The sequence below is a fragment of the Cnephaeus nilssonii genome (assembly GCF_951640355.1).
Source record: "Cnephaeus nilssonii genome assembly, chromosome: 5".
Taxonomy (NCBI): domain Eukaryota; kingdom Metazoa; phylum Chordata; class Mammalia; order Chiroptera; family Vespertilionidae; genus Cnephaeus; species Cnephaeus nilssonii.
In genome coordinates, this window is record NC_137076.1 from 72585484 (window position 1) to 72602482 (window position 16999).

At 36.1% G+C, this 16999-nt stretch overlaps 1 protein-coding gene across 1 annotated transcript in view; it reads left to right on the plus strand.

Moving 5' to 3' along the window:
* Positions 1-16999, plus strand: part of ADAMTS19 (ADAM metallopeptidase with thrombospondin type 1 motif 19) — a 200830-nt gene that overhangs the window by 111919 nt on the left and 71912 nt on the right. The window contains exons 11-13 of the mRNA XM_079770450.1: positions 5518-5619; positions 11418-11548; positions 12821-12993. Coding sequence (XP_079626576.1) covers positions 5518-5619; positions 11418-11548; positions 12821-12993 — 406 coding nt within the window. The remainder of the gene's footprint in view (positions 1-5517; positions 5620-11417; positions 11549-12820; positions 12994-16999) is intronic.

Here is a 16999-nt window from a genome sequence, read left to right on the forward strand (position 1 = left end):
ACTATTAGGTCAAAGCTACAAAAATGGTGAACTCAACTTGTGCCACACCTTCAGCTCCCTAAAAAATATACCTGCTTTTACCATTCTCCAGAACCACCAGGAAGTTGCTTTTCGTTTATGATGGTTATTTACAGAAGGATTTGTCTTCTGGGAACCTGCTCCCCCATTCCAGAAGGGGGATCTTTATATCTATCTCTTTCATAGTAAGGGATTCTGGATCATTTTTCTTTCAAATATTTTTAATAGTTTCTTCCCACTTTGCATTCTTTGGGACTTTATTAACAGTTCTCTTTTCTCTAAATTTTATCTGTTGATTTGAGAGAGAGAGAGATTTGTTGTTTCATGCATTTATGCATTCATTGGTTGATTCTTGTATGTGCCCTGACTGGGATCGAACCCACAACCTTAGCATATTGGGGCAATGCTCTAACCAACTGAGCTACTGGGCCAGGGCCACACCTTGACTTTTTTTTTTTTTTAAACACTTTCTGATGTGCTCTGTTGCAACTTGCTACTTCATTTGTTCGTTAGGCAGTCTACATTTTTCTTCCCATGTCTATTAACTTCTTGCACTAGCAATCTTGAAGTATGTAGAGTTGGGAGGTAAAAGGAAAGACAAACTTATTTAACTGTTAACAGCCAAATCTCCTCTGTAAAGGAATAAAGTTTTGAGATATAAGTGAGCTAGGTTTCTAGTATTTCTCCTACTGAAAGAAAGGTTTAGAATGATGGCTGAAATCCAGTTGTTGCTTTATGTAGTCAATGTTTATGTAGAATTATCCTCACTTCTATCACTCTCTTTGCTCACATTGCCTTTTAGTCCTTTGCTATCAGATCCTATTTCTTCTTGAAGTACATCATTTTGAAATTCCTTTTGGACAGTTCTGTTGGTAGCAAACACTCAGTTTTGTTTCCTTGAGAGTCTTTATTTAACCTTTGATTTTAAATAAAATTTTAGCTAAGTTGAGGAGTCTATAATGACAGTTTTTTCCCCTCTTGTCATTTTTGATATATTATGTATTCACTTCCTAATGTTGGTACCAAGATGCCATCTTTGTCATTTTCCTAATCTTAAAAGAAAACTTTCAACATTTCACTGTGTGTTTTTTATGATGTTTGCTGAAGATTTTCATAAATGTCCATTAATCATGAAGACATTTCCTTCAATGGCTCATTTACTGAGATTTTTTTAATGAATGTTTTAATGGATGTTGAATTGCATCGCATACTTTGTACCCATAGACATCAAAATCATAGATTTCAAAGTTACTGATGTGCTTGATTACATTAATCAAATCTCTAGTGTTGCAGTAACCTTGTATTCCAAGGAAAAAGCCAACTAGGTCATGGCACATGGCATTTTTTATGCATTGCTGGACTCAGTATGTTAACATTTGTTTAACATATGTAAATTTAAGTTAGTAATGAGGTAGATGACTATTTTAACTTTCTTTTACAATCCCTTCTGGCTTGGATATCATAAAGTGTGTTTAGAAGTATTCCTTTTTCTTTTCTCTAGAGAGTTTATGTAAATTGAGAATTTAAGTTTCTTGCAAGATTGTTAGTTTTTGGACCAGATGTATTCTTTGTGAGATTTTTAACAATCAGTTTTAACTATCATATGGTTACAAAACAGTTCAGCTTTTCTATTGATTCTTGGGACCATTTTAGTAAGTTTTTTTAAAAAAACATTCTTTCATTTTATGTAACTTGTCAAGTTTATTGTCATGGACCTCATAATCATCCTATTTCTGTTTAAACTTTACGTTGTCTGTTGTTATGACTTCGTTTTTTATTACTAATAGTGTTTGTTTTGCCTTCTCTTTTCTTGCTAATTTTCAATTTTATTTAATACTTATAAGGAATAGATTTCAGCTTTTTATTATTCCTTTTGAGTCTTTTGTTTTTCGATTTTTAAAAATACCTCTTTCTCTTTCTTCCTCTCTTCCATTTTTAATGATACTAAGGTGTTCTGTAATGGAAAACACTGCTTTTGAAAATACTGTCCTATACTGAATTACATTTTCAATCAAAAGTTTAAGTTATTGAAATTGTATTTTGGAAGATAATTTGTGGAAGAACGAAGAGTTACATGTTCAAGATTTAATTGTTTCTTTCATGTATATGCACTTAAGTTTTTTATTTTAACATAAATTTCAGAACATCTTAATGGAACTATTTGCTATAAAGAAAGACATAGGTATAGGTTATCTTTGAAGAGAAATTTTATGATATTTATATATGAGCAATTAATCTTCCACTTAAATTATTTGTTTTAAAACATATATTATTTTCATGTAAACATTTAAAAAGCCTAGTGGAGATAAACATCCAGATTCATACTATGTGCTTTTAATGGTCTTTTCTTGTTATGGAAGAATAAAAAAGGGATATTGTATTATTTTTATTAGTTTGCTAGGAAATGCTGAGTTGTACATTTCTGTTCTGGATTCCTACGCAAAGCATTTTAAGCTTAAAAGTTCTTTTCTTAATTGACATATAAAGTGGTTCCAACAATTAACTTGAAAAAAAAATTCAACTCTGACTTGTGTAACATATGGTGACTGTTTGGGTCTAACAAAATATCCCACCCTGCCCCTCATTATCTTAAGAAAGGGCTTGATATTACAAAGCTCTAATAGCACATGTCTGAGATATTCCACTTAGGGTAAAAAACGAATTTCTTCAACATTTTCTTGCTTTACTTTAGACAGTTTGGTTTGAAATTTTGAATATGAGTTATTTTTAAAAACGAGGCTGTGATTTACTTACCATAAGATCGCTAGGCCTGCAGAACATAAAGGGTAAAGAGAGCTCCTCTTTGAGAGATTTATGCTACACGACTGTGCTTATCTTGAAAAGCTGCCAAGTTTGCTTTTATGCTCTCAGTGCCTCAAGTGGAAATCAATTAAAGTACCTGCTGTTTTGAATAGTAGATAATGGTGGAAGGTCAGAATTCAGACCACCAACAGTGTTCAACAGGCAAGTGTTATCCTAAAACTACAGAACAGAAGATTGGCTTTTTAATTCAATGTGCACTGGTTAACTAACGCATTGACTGAAATAATTCATGTTTTCACACAACTAAGCTTTATTGAATATAAGTAGAGCAACACTCTTCCTTGGCAGAAAACTCAACAGTTGACCCCATGATTATAAAACATCCTTAACAGAAAGGTCTCAGGAGGAAAAAAAAAACTTCTAGGAACTAAAATCCTCAGGTTAGAGATCTGTTAATTCAACTAGAAATGTGTCCACAAAAGTACGTCAAACAAATAACCTCTCTTTTTATTTTCAAGAGTCTAACATATTGTACAGATTTGATTTAGGGATTTTTAAAAATGAGTTTCTGGATGAATTTTTTTGATGAATGATATGTGCAAATAAAAGCATACAAAATATGCTTGTATAAAATATTTTGAAGCAGGAAACTATCTGTCATAGCCGATAAAGCAACATAAATAAAATATATCACACTGTTGCATTGACTGTTGAATTTTTAAGACCTTACAAACATATCAGAAATTGAAATATTTAAATAAAGAAAGAATAGGAAAAGAATAGCCCTGGCTGGTTTGGCTCAGTGGATAGAATGTCGGCCTGCGGACTGAAGGGTCCCAGGTTCGATTCCGGTCAAGGGCATGTACCTTGATTGCGGGCACATCCCCAGTAGGGGATGTGCAGGAGGCAGCTAATTGATGTTTCTCTCTCATCAATGTTTCTAACTCTCTATCCCTCTCCCTTCCTCTCTGTAAAAAATCAAAATATATTTTTTAAAAAAGAATAGGAAAAGAAAATTTTGGGGCTTGTGGACAAATCCATTGTTATAGTTGTAACAGACCTGTTTAAAATGTTTGCTTAAATATATCTTTCCCAGATTTGGGTCATAAATTAATATGAACTTTGCCATGTTTTTGTTTGTTTGTTTGTTTTTGTGTTAATCCTTAACCGAGGATAGTTTTCCATTGATTTTTAGAGAGAGAGGGGAAGACATAGAGAGAAACATCAATATGAGAGAGACACATCGATTGGTTGCCTCCTGCACGTGCTGACCAGGGCCCAGGATTAAGCCTGCAACCCAGGTACATGCCCTTGACCAGAATCGAACCTGCAACCCTTCAGACCTTGGGCTGATGCTTTTTCCACTGAGAAAACCGGCTAGAGCTGCCATAGTTTTTAGGCTGTTTTGAACACCACCTAAAATAGCCTTTTTCTCTTAACCTGCTGGTCAACTGCTAGGTGGCTTCTTTTTCTCTCCGGACATGGAGTCAGTCCCTAGTCCAGGTGTCCTCAAACTACGGCCCGCGGGCCACATGCGGGTGTTTTTGCCGTTTTGTTTTTTTACTTCAAAATAAGATATATGCAGTGTGCATAGGAATTTGTTCATAGTTTTTTTAAAACTATAGTCCGGCCCTCCAATGGTCTGAGGGACAGTGAACTGGCCTCCTGTTTAAAAAGTTTGAGGACCCCTGCTAGTCCTTCCTGGCAAGATCTGGTTCTTCTACCTTTCGAATCTTGTCCACGCTCCCTTCCACTGGGTGCCTCCTCCATCAAACTGATCTTCTCACCCTGCATGACCCTGTCTTTCACATTGTCGCTTACCTTTTTTTCTGTCTTCCACCCTCTTCTCCAAATATCTGGATAGATAGCAACATAATCATATTCACTATAGATTGCTTTCATCGCCTTTAAATATTCCTCATGGATTTCATATTTCTATGCAATTGGTTAGTAACATACTTAGGCCTAAAGAACTTCAGCTGTCTTAGAGAAATAGGAAGTTCTTAAGAATATGGCAGCTGCGCCTGCTATTGTCTGTGTCTCTGGGGCGGCCACAGCTACAGCTGCGGCTTAGGTTTCTGACTGTCCTCCCTCTTGCATTTCCTCGGAGCGCTCTTCTTCACTGTTTCTGTCTCTGCTGCTTTATCTCAGTCGTCGTTGTTTTTTAAAATTCCTTTCAGCTTTTCCTTAGAAAAAGTTCATTGTATCCTGGAGATCTAGAACTCATTCCTACTGAGGTAAAATGACTGATAATTTATGGAAGTACACCCACGGAGTGCTCTGTATTGTGTCAAGGGCTAAGGGTGTACAATGAAATCATGACACTCGCCATGGCATTTAAGCATAAAGCAGAGGTGACTACAAGCTTTAGGAGACAGGAGGCATTTTAATTCCTCAAACCTGGTTCGTGTAATGGTATAAATAATGATTTCTAGCTTACCCTTTTCTATTGTAGCTACTTAATGTTGCATGATCTCCTGTGTTTTATTAAAAGAAATTTAAACATACTTAAATATATTAAACAGATTTTCTGTTTTTATGTATCAATCTTCTCTTTTATGTATCACTATAAATAAGCCGTATCCTATTTTAGTCATAAGTTCAATATTAAAAGCACCTAAAGCATATTTTTTCAAATAACTTCTGTTCTATTGAAATAGTTTTCTCAAAAATGATTGATTTAACCTCAAAAATATGATACTGCTCCCTTATCAGTTATTATGCCCTTGTTTTCAGCATGTTATCTGCACAGGGTTGTGGTGCAAGGTGGAAGGTGAGAAAGAATGCAGAACCAAGCTGGATCCCCCTATGGATGGTACTGACTGTGACACTGGTAAGGTAAGTCATTGGTGTTGTCTGGAGTTAATTAGAATATAATTTCCTCCTGCCAGTTACATGTGTGTCCATCTTAACACTAGTGGAATATTTTCAGTATATATAAAAATGTTAGCATTTCATCTATTTTCCTTTTTAACTTTTCATATTTTTTAAATCCATGGTTATTTTGTTAATATCAGTGCAATTATTTTTATTATTGTTGATTATGAGAATGTTGAGAGTCAGATAGATATATATATTACCTTGCCAAAAAGAAGAATTCATTTTTTTACTACTTATAACAATAGTAAGAAATAACAATCATAAATAATAGCATACATAATAACACTTCTCAGAACTGATGAATACTTTTAGGTATAAAATACTGTCTCAGGAGAGCCACTGAATATAATTTTTCCTTGTCATTTCAAGCATCATAAGTAAAATATTTTATTTGACATTTTGGGGATTAGTAAACATTTGGCTGTATAAGTTGTTTAACCTAATATGTTTTATTTTTTGTTTGTTTGTTTGTTTTTTAATATATTTTATTGATTTTTTACAGAGAGGAAGAGAGAGGGATAGAAAGCTAGAAACATCGATGAGAGAGAAACATCGACCAGCTGCCTCCTGCACACCCCCCACCGGGGATGTGCCCGCAACCAATGTACATGCCCTTGACCGGAATCGAACCTGGGACCTTTCAGTCCGCAGGCCGACGCTCTATCCACTGAGCCAAATCGGTTTCGGCTAACCTAATATGTTTTATAAGGCTATAGAAATTTATTGGTATATATTTCCAAATCAAAATAATTGTTGTTGAAAATTTAATTATCTTTTGAAGAAACTGAAGGGGGTAGGTCCCACATAAATGTATAATTATGGTAAATTTAGTCAAAAGATAGTTCAATAGTGGACCTAGTTTTTAAATTTTTATTCTATGAAGGGAAAGTCGATAGTATGACTTCATTCTAGATGAAAGATCAGAAACCTTGCCTCTGAAGAACATGAATTTTTATTACATTTGAAAAGAAACAACATAAAGATTACTTAGGATGAATACTTAGTGAAAAAAGTTATGCAGAGTGCTACTTTAAAAACACATCCATTTGAAACATTGACAGAATGGAAATCTAGCAATTCCATTTCTAGAATTTTGCCTAAGGAAATGCTTACACATGTGCACAAAGTTGGTATGTGGGTGTGTACACAAACACACACGCAGATGTTTATGTAAATGCAATTTGCAATAGTAAGAAATGAGAAACAACAAAAATATTTATCAGGAGAAGAAAGGTTACAGTGTATCTGTTAGAAGAATGAAGTAGTCATATTTGTTCTAACATGAAAATATCTTCAAGACACAGTGGTTAGGACATAAAGGCATGTAAGAAAAATTGATACTTTATTATACCATTTGAGATTTAATAAAAACAACAACAACTTGTATACAGATGTGAATATACATCACATTATATATATATATATTTAAATTATATGTATATAGTTTGAAAATATAAACTTCAAACTGTAATTAGTAGTTAATTCTTGGGAGAGAAGTGGAATTGATGGATGGGAATAAAGCAACAGGAGGTGAAGGTGAATATAACTTTTCTCCAGACATTTCTGGGTTGTTTGCATTAAGCACGGAGTCATTTGTTACTTACATGATTTCTTTAATTAAAAACAGTACAATTTGTTTAAATCCCAGATATCTTTAAAAAGACTGGCAATATTTTGCCACTAGATAGAATCAATAAAAAGTGTTTTCTTTAAAGGGAACTTTTGTGAAATATCAGTCAGTTATTCACAAACTGTGCCAAATGTTTTTCTACGAGCTTATATGGAGAGTCAGAATTTGGATTTGTTTTGTTTTTAAAATTATACACAAAAGTGCAATAATGTGTGTATATTAGGCAAGCCTTATGGTGTTGTGCTGAGTAATTTATTGCTTGAATCATAAAACTATGCACCAGCAATACTTTTCATTATCCCTAAAACACAAAACACTAATAAACAAGGATAGCCATATTTCTTCAAACATCATACAACCCATTCTCCTTAGTTATTCTTTGGCAATATAAAAGCTCTTTTTTTTTTATAATCTGGTGTCTAAATGGTTTTCTACTATTATTTTTCTCCTGATATTTATGAGAATAATTTGCATTCTCAAGGTCTCTAACATAAACTTATTCTTCCAACTCCTCAAAAGTAAAATGTTTTATTTCCCTATGATTGCACGAATGATATGCTCTAAGGGGTGCTGGTGTCATACTTTGTGTATTGAAGTAACCAATGAACTTCTCGGTTCCTCAGGCCATGTGTTTCAGCTGTTGTAGGAGCCACCAGGAAGATAGCTTCCAAGGTTCTGCAGTTGAGTGCTGTAGAGCTAAAACATTTGAATACTTGCAAGCTCGCACTACACACTGTAGCTCAATGCATTGCAAACCAAGAAACAGTTATGATGCCACTCCAGTGATGTTAGTCTAGCTGTGTAACTAGTTTACCTACAAGTATATAATTAAGTTGAGGAGGTGCCTACAAAACGTTATGATTCAAAATGGTTGTGAGTAGAGGGATTTAGGCACTATTTATACACAGCATTTTCCAAATTACAAATAGCCCGCTTCCTTTCTTCTTTTCTCTTAAATAACACTATCATCTGTATTTACATTTTTATAGAATAGAGGTTAAAGAGTGGATAAATTATTTGGTAAGAAACAAGAAATATATATTTTTTACTTATAATATTTGCTAGGCATTGGGGGAGGGGAAAGCAAAATATACCAATTTACTAGAATTTTAGATTATTTTGAAGGATTCTACTTGATACATCTTCGCTATTTACTTTTTAAAATTGAGATTCTTGAAATTATCATGGTCATTCTTGATGAAAAAAATGAAAACGGTAATATCCTTATAATAACAAATTTGCATATGTACCGAGTTTGTTGACTTCCTTCCTCATTTCCTTTTCTCTTATCCAATAATGTATGTTTGAGAAGATTTGATTAGAAAACAGTGTTTCCTTTGATATCTCCCTGGACCTCTTCTCATCTGCTGTTTTCATGAGCTTCCTGGACATATCTGCATAGAAATTTTGAGAGAATAGAAATATAGTCAATTTTTTAGGTCGTGTACCATCTCAGAAACAATCTATAGTACATTATCTTAACATTTTCATAAATCAAGCAATCAAATTTTGACCTTTTTTTTAAAGACCAGGTGTAATAGCGTTTTTGAGGCTAAAAAATACAAATGAAACAAAATTTGCTGCTAGAAAATTTATGAAAAAAACATAATTAGGATCATTTTACATTCAAACTCAGTAGAGTATATTGTATAATAATTTAAAGAAAACATTTAACGCTTGCCTCACATTGAAGTACAGCTCCTCCACCTGCAAGATGCAAAAACAGGTTCTCCACAGTCTTACCCAGAGATAATGCTTATCTGCAAGATGAACTTTTTAAGTATTATGTTTCTTTAAATTTCTCTGATTTGTGTACGCAAATTTGGCTTGCCTATCTGTTTTCGTTTCTCTTCATCTGCCCAATTTGGTCTAGTTGAAATGACATACAAGTCTACATCCTGGTCTTTCCCAGAATATTTTTAGTCAGCTGTGAACTCTAGTCCATCCTTTTAATGTCAGCTTGCTGCTAACTGGGTAAGGAGCTATGACATTCACTCTGGGAAAAATAAACACATTTCAAGTAGGTCAAAACAATTTGACCAATTGAAGTTTAACAGCTTTCTCCTCAGATCCCCCCCTCCACCCCCTGTGAATGACATAACATTAAAACCATTAAGTTTGGTCCTCAAAACCATTAAGTTGTTTAAATGTTTTCACAGGGTCTGTTTTTTCCCTGTTTTGAAATTTTTAGACTTGAATCTTCATCCAAAATCTTAGTTTCTTTAATGACAGACTTAGCAGATCAATACATATGAGTTGTTGAGGTTTATTTTTTTGAGCCTGCATTTAAAATTTCTTGACTCTAAAAGTGAGTGAATTTAAAATTTGACATGATTAGAGAAAATCTGCAGGAACTAATTATTTTATTACATAGAAAAGCATTAACTGGGCTCAAACAAAACAGTAGCATAGTTTCTAATTTTTCTAAAGACAGCATTTAAAGACTTATTCTCAAAACAAATTTTAAAGAGGGGGTGGGTGCGGGCTAGAAGGGGTCAATGGGAAAAAAAAAGGGACACCTGTAATACTTTCAACAACAAAGATAAATTTTAAAAAATTAAGAATAAATTTTAGAAGAAACATAGATCAATGAAAAGCAGAATGAATAGAATTTTGGTAAGGTTTCTGGAAACGTATTAATAATATTAATATGATGAACATGCAATTTATTTTTGTTATAGCTAACCTTTATTAAATCTTTAGTATGGTCTATGTATTATGCTTAGCTCTTTATGCAGTCCCTGAAAAAAGTCTGTTAGATAAGTTTGATTATCATTCTCATTTTGAAATGGGAAAATTGAGAATCAGAGTGTTTCTTAATTTTCTCAAAATTCCTTAAAAATCATGTTGCCCTTAGGTGCAGAAAAGTGTTTAGGGCTGAAAGGGTCAATTTGCTCAACCATTAATCTAAAATTTTCTCATCTTTACTTATTATTCTCAACATGATTTTCTTCAGTTAATTTTTACCTTGAACCTGTTTGCCATGACCACCACATACGTGATTTTCCTGGAATAAGGAGAAATTATAATAAGCTGTCTACCAAGTCCTGGCAGCCATTCCTTAGTGACACAGGAACAGCCTCTTTCACTGCTTTTGTTTAAAGTTCATGCAAAAGTAAATATTAAAAAAGAAGGAGCACACTCCTCTTTTTTCTTTCACAGTTACATTCCTCAGTAAATAGACACGAAATAAGCTACAGAAAAATGGAAATGAAATGACAGAATTTCAAAAAGTCTAATTGCCCAAGTTTTTCAAATAAACAGCTTTCAGAAGAAAATGTGCTATAATGTTAAGGCTTCAATTTAATGGGAACTCTTTTAAAAACGGGGGGGGGGGGGGGGGCGGGAGGCATACAGGAAAATGCTAAAATAAATAATACTTATTTTTTAATTATAAGGAGAGTACCCTGAATCACTGACATTTCAAATAAAAGTTGCTAAATTTGTTTAAATTCTGCTTCACTCTAGCTATAGGACATTGGTGTCTTATTTTCTTCCATCCTTATATATGACTGCATTTTCTGCTCATCACGTTTTAGTTATAAGTTTTTAGAGTGTGATAGTTTTCCTTCCCTGGCCTGTGCAACCCCACATTCCCTCTTCACCTTTCCCTGTCACAAGTACTGAATTCTCAGGGCTGCAGTACAAATGTCTGTGTGCTGGGTTTTTGTTTGTTGTTTTAAATATATTTTTATTGATTTCAGAGAGGAAGGGAGAGGGAGAGAGATATAGAAATATCAATGATGAAAGAGAATCATTGATCGGCTGCCTTCTGCATGCCTCCTACTGGGGATCCCGCTGACAGCCCTGGCATGTGCCCTGCCCGGGAATCTAACCAGAGACTTCTTGGTTCCTGGGTGATGCTCAACCACTGAGCAACACTGGCTGGGCTGTGTGCTGTTTTCATGACAAGACTGTTAGATCTGACATGGAGACCTGGGGGAACTGGACCATTCTATTAGCATCACAATAAGGAAGTGCCCACTGATCGGTGGTCTTTTTCAATGGCACATGTTTGGGGATCCAGTAGACCTGATTTAATCGCAATCCCAGTGACTCTGTAGGCCAGTGAATGATTTTCCATTGTGCCCTGATTTGTTCACCTAAGACATAACTTTTGGAATAGTGGTGTAAGGCTGGAGAATGTACCAGCAGGACCTCGGCACCTGGACACGTGGCCGGAGAGTGGAGCGTGTGGAGCCCCTGCAGCCGAACCTGCAGTGCTGGGATCAGCAGCCGAGAGCGCAAGTGTCCTGGGTAAACGCCAAGTTCCTGCATTGGGGGAGGGCAGTTTTTTCTTTAATTCTGAAATGCAAAGGTTTTACTGATAAACCATGTTGGAAAGCAAAAGATACTCCTCAAACCCCACTCCACTTTGGGAAACTGACAGGTCCCTCAAATTATTTATTTTGTATAAAAACTCCCTTTAAAAAAATCTCATTTATATGTGGAATCTAAAACGCAAAATAAACAAACAAACAAAATAGAGATAGACTCATAGGACAGAAAAGGTTGATGGTTGCCAGAGGGGAGGGGAGTTGGGGAACTGGGTGAAAAAGATGAAGGAATTAAGAAATACAGATTGGTAGTCACAAAACAGTCCGAGGGATGTACAGTGCAGCATAGGGAAGATAGTCAATAATACTGTAATAACTATGTATGGTGCCACAGGTGGGTACAGGAAATATGAGAGGGACCACTTTGTAAAGTATAAGATTGTCTAAGCTCTATGCTGTACACCTGAAACTAATGCAAAATAATATTGAATGTCCACTGTAATTGAAAAAAGAAAAAGAATAAAATAAGACCAGTCCTTCTAAGAACAAATACTTAAACCCTACACAAGGTGGTTTCTTGATTAAATCAAATAAAATGTGTTAAATAGGGAAAAATGCATTAGAAAAAGTAAGTTGACACTTAAAGGAACCCTGAGAAGAGCTAGAAGAGGACAGGACTTCAGAAAGGGAAGGCATGAGAACAAAATCAATGTCAGAGGCAGCTAAGCACGTGCACAGATAGGGAGGGAGCAGGACGAGATCCTGCTGCTCCACCCCATCAATCCTGCCGTGATCCTGGGAAAGTGTGTGAGAAAGTCATTTCTGTTTTATGCTGACTCTTGGTGTGGGCTCAGTGCCCCAATTACATCCCAAGCAATTTTAACAAATTTGCATGAAAATGTTTAGAAGCATCTTCTTAATAATTCTTATAAACAAACTCCTTCATGGGAATGGTAGACTTTCTATTTTGCTCCAGCCTCAGCCCTTTCTCTTTAATTTTCATGGCAAGTTGGCTTTTATTTCTCATGTATTTTGGAAGTTAACTTGGTCAAGGATTGGAAAAAAAAATACTTAGTTTTAAGAAAAACATGCATTTTTCTACTATTACCAGTCATTTAATGAGTCCACATTTTCAAAAGTAGATTTAATATAAAGGGGTATACATTATTAATATAATGCCTTTTAATTTAAAAAATGAGTAGTTAACCTAAAAAAAAAAGATAAAATTGATTATTTGTACTATCTTTTCTAGGCTAGGTTCTGAAGCAAGGGATTGTAATGGTCCCAGAAAACAATACAGAGTATGTGAGAATCCACCTTGTCCTGCAGGTTTGCCTGGATTCAGAGACTGGCAATGTCAGGCCTATAGTGTTAGAACTTCGTACTCAAAGCATGTACTTCAGTGGCAAGCTGTCATGGATGAAGGTATGACCAACCACATCACCACATCTGGGTTTGCAAAATGTTTACAACAGTAGTAAATGTCATTTTTACAGGTTATATTCTAGGTATTTCTACACACTATTTTTTTTTTCTGCCTTTACTGACATAAAACAACCACAAGCACTGGCTAAAAATGTATATTTAAAAATATCTCTACACATCAATCAGATCATGTAAAATAAAAAAGAATGAAAATACCAAATGCTGGCGAGGATGAGGAGATGCTGTGTCTGTCACACTTTGCTGGTAGGAATCTAAAATGGCACGTGCAGCTACTCTGAAAACAAGCATCGCAGCTTCTTAAGTAACTAAAGACATGCTCATCGTATAATTTAGAAAATGCAGTCCTGTGCATTCATCCCAGAAGAATGAAAATTTACAATCATAAAATATCCTGTACACACGTTTATGGCAGCTTTATTTTCAACAGCCAAAAACTGTAAACAACCAAAAAGCTTCTAAATAGTTGAACGCTTACACAAACTGAGGTACATGCAGACCATATTAAGCAGCAATAAAAGGAACAAATGACTGGTATGTGCAATGGCTTTTTTACTTCAGAGCATTATGCTGATTGAAAAGAAAACAACCTCAAAGGGTCACATACTGTATGTTTCCATTTATGTAACATTCTTGAAATGATAAAACTAGAGAGATGGGAAACACATAGGTTAGCGGTTGCCAGGAGTTAGGGATGGGAGTGGGGAGAGAAGGGATGTTACTGTAAAGGGGTAGCGTAAGGTAGAACATTGTGCTGATGAAAAATAGTTCAATATATTTTTGGTGGTGGTGGTTGTAAACATCTACACATGTGATAAAATGTCATATAATCATACACATACATGTACCAATGTCGATTTCCTGGGTTTGCTATTCTGTAGTTACCAGGGTGTAACCATGGGGAGAAACTGGGTGAAAGATATATGGGATCTCTTTGTACTTTTTTTCAACTTCCTGTAAATCTTTAATCATAATCAGAATTCTAAAAAAATTGTATGTTGCCTATTTCTTAAGAATGATAATAACTCTTGCCCATGGTCAGTGGACTGTGGGTTCGAGCTGCAGTACCAAAAGTGGCGGGGAATTCTCTGTCTTAATTGACCAACTTGCCCCTGGTCTCTCCTTTTGTTGTTTCCCCTGCTTCGTCAATTTGGACTGCGCTTTCCCTCCTTTCAACAATGCTCTTGTTAGTAGCCTACACCCCATTGCTTATCAGGTTCAGTGCACCCGTCTGGCAAAAACCCTTCCTTCCATGTAGGCAACTGAGCTTACAAGCACTAATGCGAACAGCTAAACAATCGAGCACATTATTCCACTACCTCTTGGTGGGGGAGTAGCCATCAGATAATCCCCTCCTCATTTTCTTGCTATCAAACCCCTGAGTCTAACCCTCTTCCATCTGCTTTCTACCATGCAGCACAATCTTCATTCCTCCTTTCCAAAGCTGGGGTCTCCAGCTGTGTCCATGATGTCCTCCCGATTTTCCCTTTTCAGTGGGCTCATTGGTTACCCCTATTTTCTCTTACATACTTCATCTGCTTTTTCTAATTTTTCACACTGGATTTTTAAACATATTTAGGACTCCTCCATGAAAACCTGCAGACCTTCCTCCAAGCTCATAGCCACCTCCAGCTGGTGTACTTACACTCTTTCCCGCCCCCCGCCACACACACCCAATGGACACACTTCTCAAAAGAAAAGCGTTGTCTGTTTTCCAGGCCTCTGTTTCCTGACTTTTCAATCTGGATTTCACCAGCACAAATCACACTAATGTCGTCAGGACTTTCATAGAAACTAGACTTAATAAATGGTTTCCAGTCCTTTTTATACTTGAACTCTCAAAGGCATTCCAATGGTTGGCTACCCTTTGGTTCTTGAAACACTCATGTGCCGTTATTTCCATGACATAACACCTCTATGTCTACGCTCTCTCTGGTGTTTTCTGACTAGCCCAGATGCTATTCTGTTTTCACTCTACATTTTCTTCTTAAGTGATCTCATCTATTCCCATGACTTCAAATATGCAAATAACTCATGAAGTTATGCCTTCAGCCAGATTTTTTTCTTGGAGCTCCAAACTTGTTTGTGCAAGTTCCTCCTTGATATTTCTACTTGGATATCTGTAAGTTTAAGACTAAATTCATGATTTTAACCCTTCCAATCCATGTCTATTCTGATCTTCTTTAGTGTCTCCTATCTCAGTGAAGGTTATCCCAGCTTTGCAGTTGCACAAGCCAGAGATGTGACATTCTAAATTTCCATCTTCCTCCCCCACACATCCAATCCATCACCATGTCGTATCTATTTTACTTCCTGAATCTCTCTCCACTCCATCTCCACTTTCACTGTTCTAAACTGCAGTTTCCACCGTTTCTTGCTTGGGCTACTCGAGTGGCTCCAAAGAAGTCTTTCTGTTTCCACTTTTCTTCTGCCTCAACTCACTCTTCATAGAGCAGCCCCCAGATCTTTGTATAAAGTGCAGATTTGATCATTTGTATCTCTTCCTTAAAGCCTTTCCGAGGCTTCCCATAACTCTTCAGGTAAAGACCAAATTACCCCACATGACATGCACAATAAGACCCTCCTTAATCTGCCCACTGATACTGTCTCCTTCTTCATCTAAAACCTCCATCCCTTTCACTTGGCACTCCACGCATTGGTCTTGTTTTACTGCCTCAAACGTGTCATGTTCTCTTTCCCCACACAGTCCCCAAACATACTGTTTCTTCAGTTGAGAAGAAATTATACCATAATCCCTTCAATAACTGGTTATTCTGTCTTTCCAGATGCTTTGACCAAAAACCTGGGAGTTATTATATTTTCTTTTCTTTCTCTTTTACTGTGTATTCAAAACATCAGGAAGGTTGCATAAAATCCATCCAGAATCTCATCATTTTTCATCATCCAGCACTGCCCCCCTGCTGCAAGACACTCTCTTTCACCCAGATGATTGCAGTGGCCTTCTAACTGTCTTTATGCCTGTGCCCGTACCCTGCCTTCATTCTGAACATAGCAGCTAGAATGATATCTTTAAAATGTCAGTGATATCATGTCCTTCTTCCATTCAAAACCTTCTAGTATCTTCACAACTCACCAAGAGTGGAAGTTCGAAGTTCTTCTAATGGCCTATAAGGACCTCCACTCCCTGGCTTTTTGTTACCCTCTAACTTCATCTCTATTGTTCCTTCATCACACCTTTCCACCCACACAGGCTCCCTTGTTCTTTCTTGAATAAGTTGGGTACCCTCCTGTCTTAATATTTTAGAGGTTGATGTTTTCTGTGCTGAAGTGCTTTCCCCAGATATTGGTCTGATCCATTCTTTCACCCCCTTCAGGTCTTTTCTTAAATATTAACTCAGTGCCTTTCCTTTCTCCTCTTTATTCTGTTGTTCCAAGAGCTTATCATCTGCCATAATACTTTTATGTTTTATTTGTTTATTATATGCCCTTCAATTAATAGTTGTAAGAGCTGGGCTTGTTGTCATATTTTGTGCATGTTACATCTTTAGCACTGTAAATATACGTGAACAGAATAGGCACTGAATAAATATTAGGTGAATGACTGATGTGTCCAGTGGGAATTTTCTAGTGGTCTGTCTTGGCCCCTCTTGTCTTCTGACTAAACATTCTCCTTAGGATAATCTTACTTATTCACAAGGTTTTATTTATCATCTCTATGTAAAGGAGCACAAATATTAGTTTCCAACCCAGATTGCTCTGTTCTGATCTCCTTAGCTGCTTACCCGTCCATTGCATGGCATCTCAAAACCCCATTCGTGTCCCACTCAACGTGCTCCAAGTTGAACACACCCCCTGTTCCTTTCCTTTTTCAATCCACCTTATGCTTCTCTTACGGGGCTCTCTCACCGAGAATGAAATCAGGATCTGCCTCATTACCAAGCTAAGCCAGAATCCTTCCTCTATCTCCATCCACCTGTAATCAGTCACCAAATCTCACTTGTCCAAATCTTCCTACTGTCAGCATCTT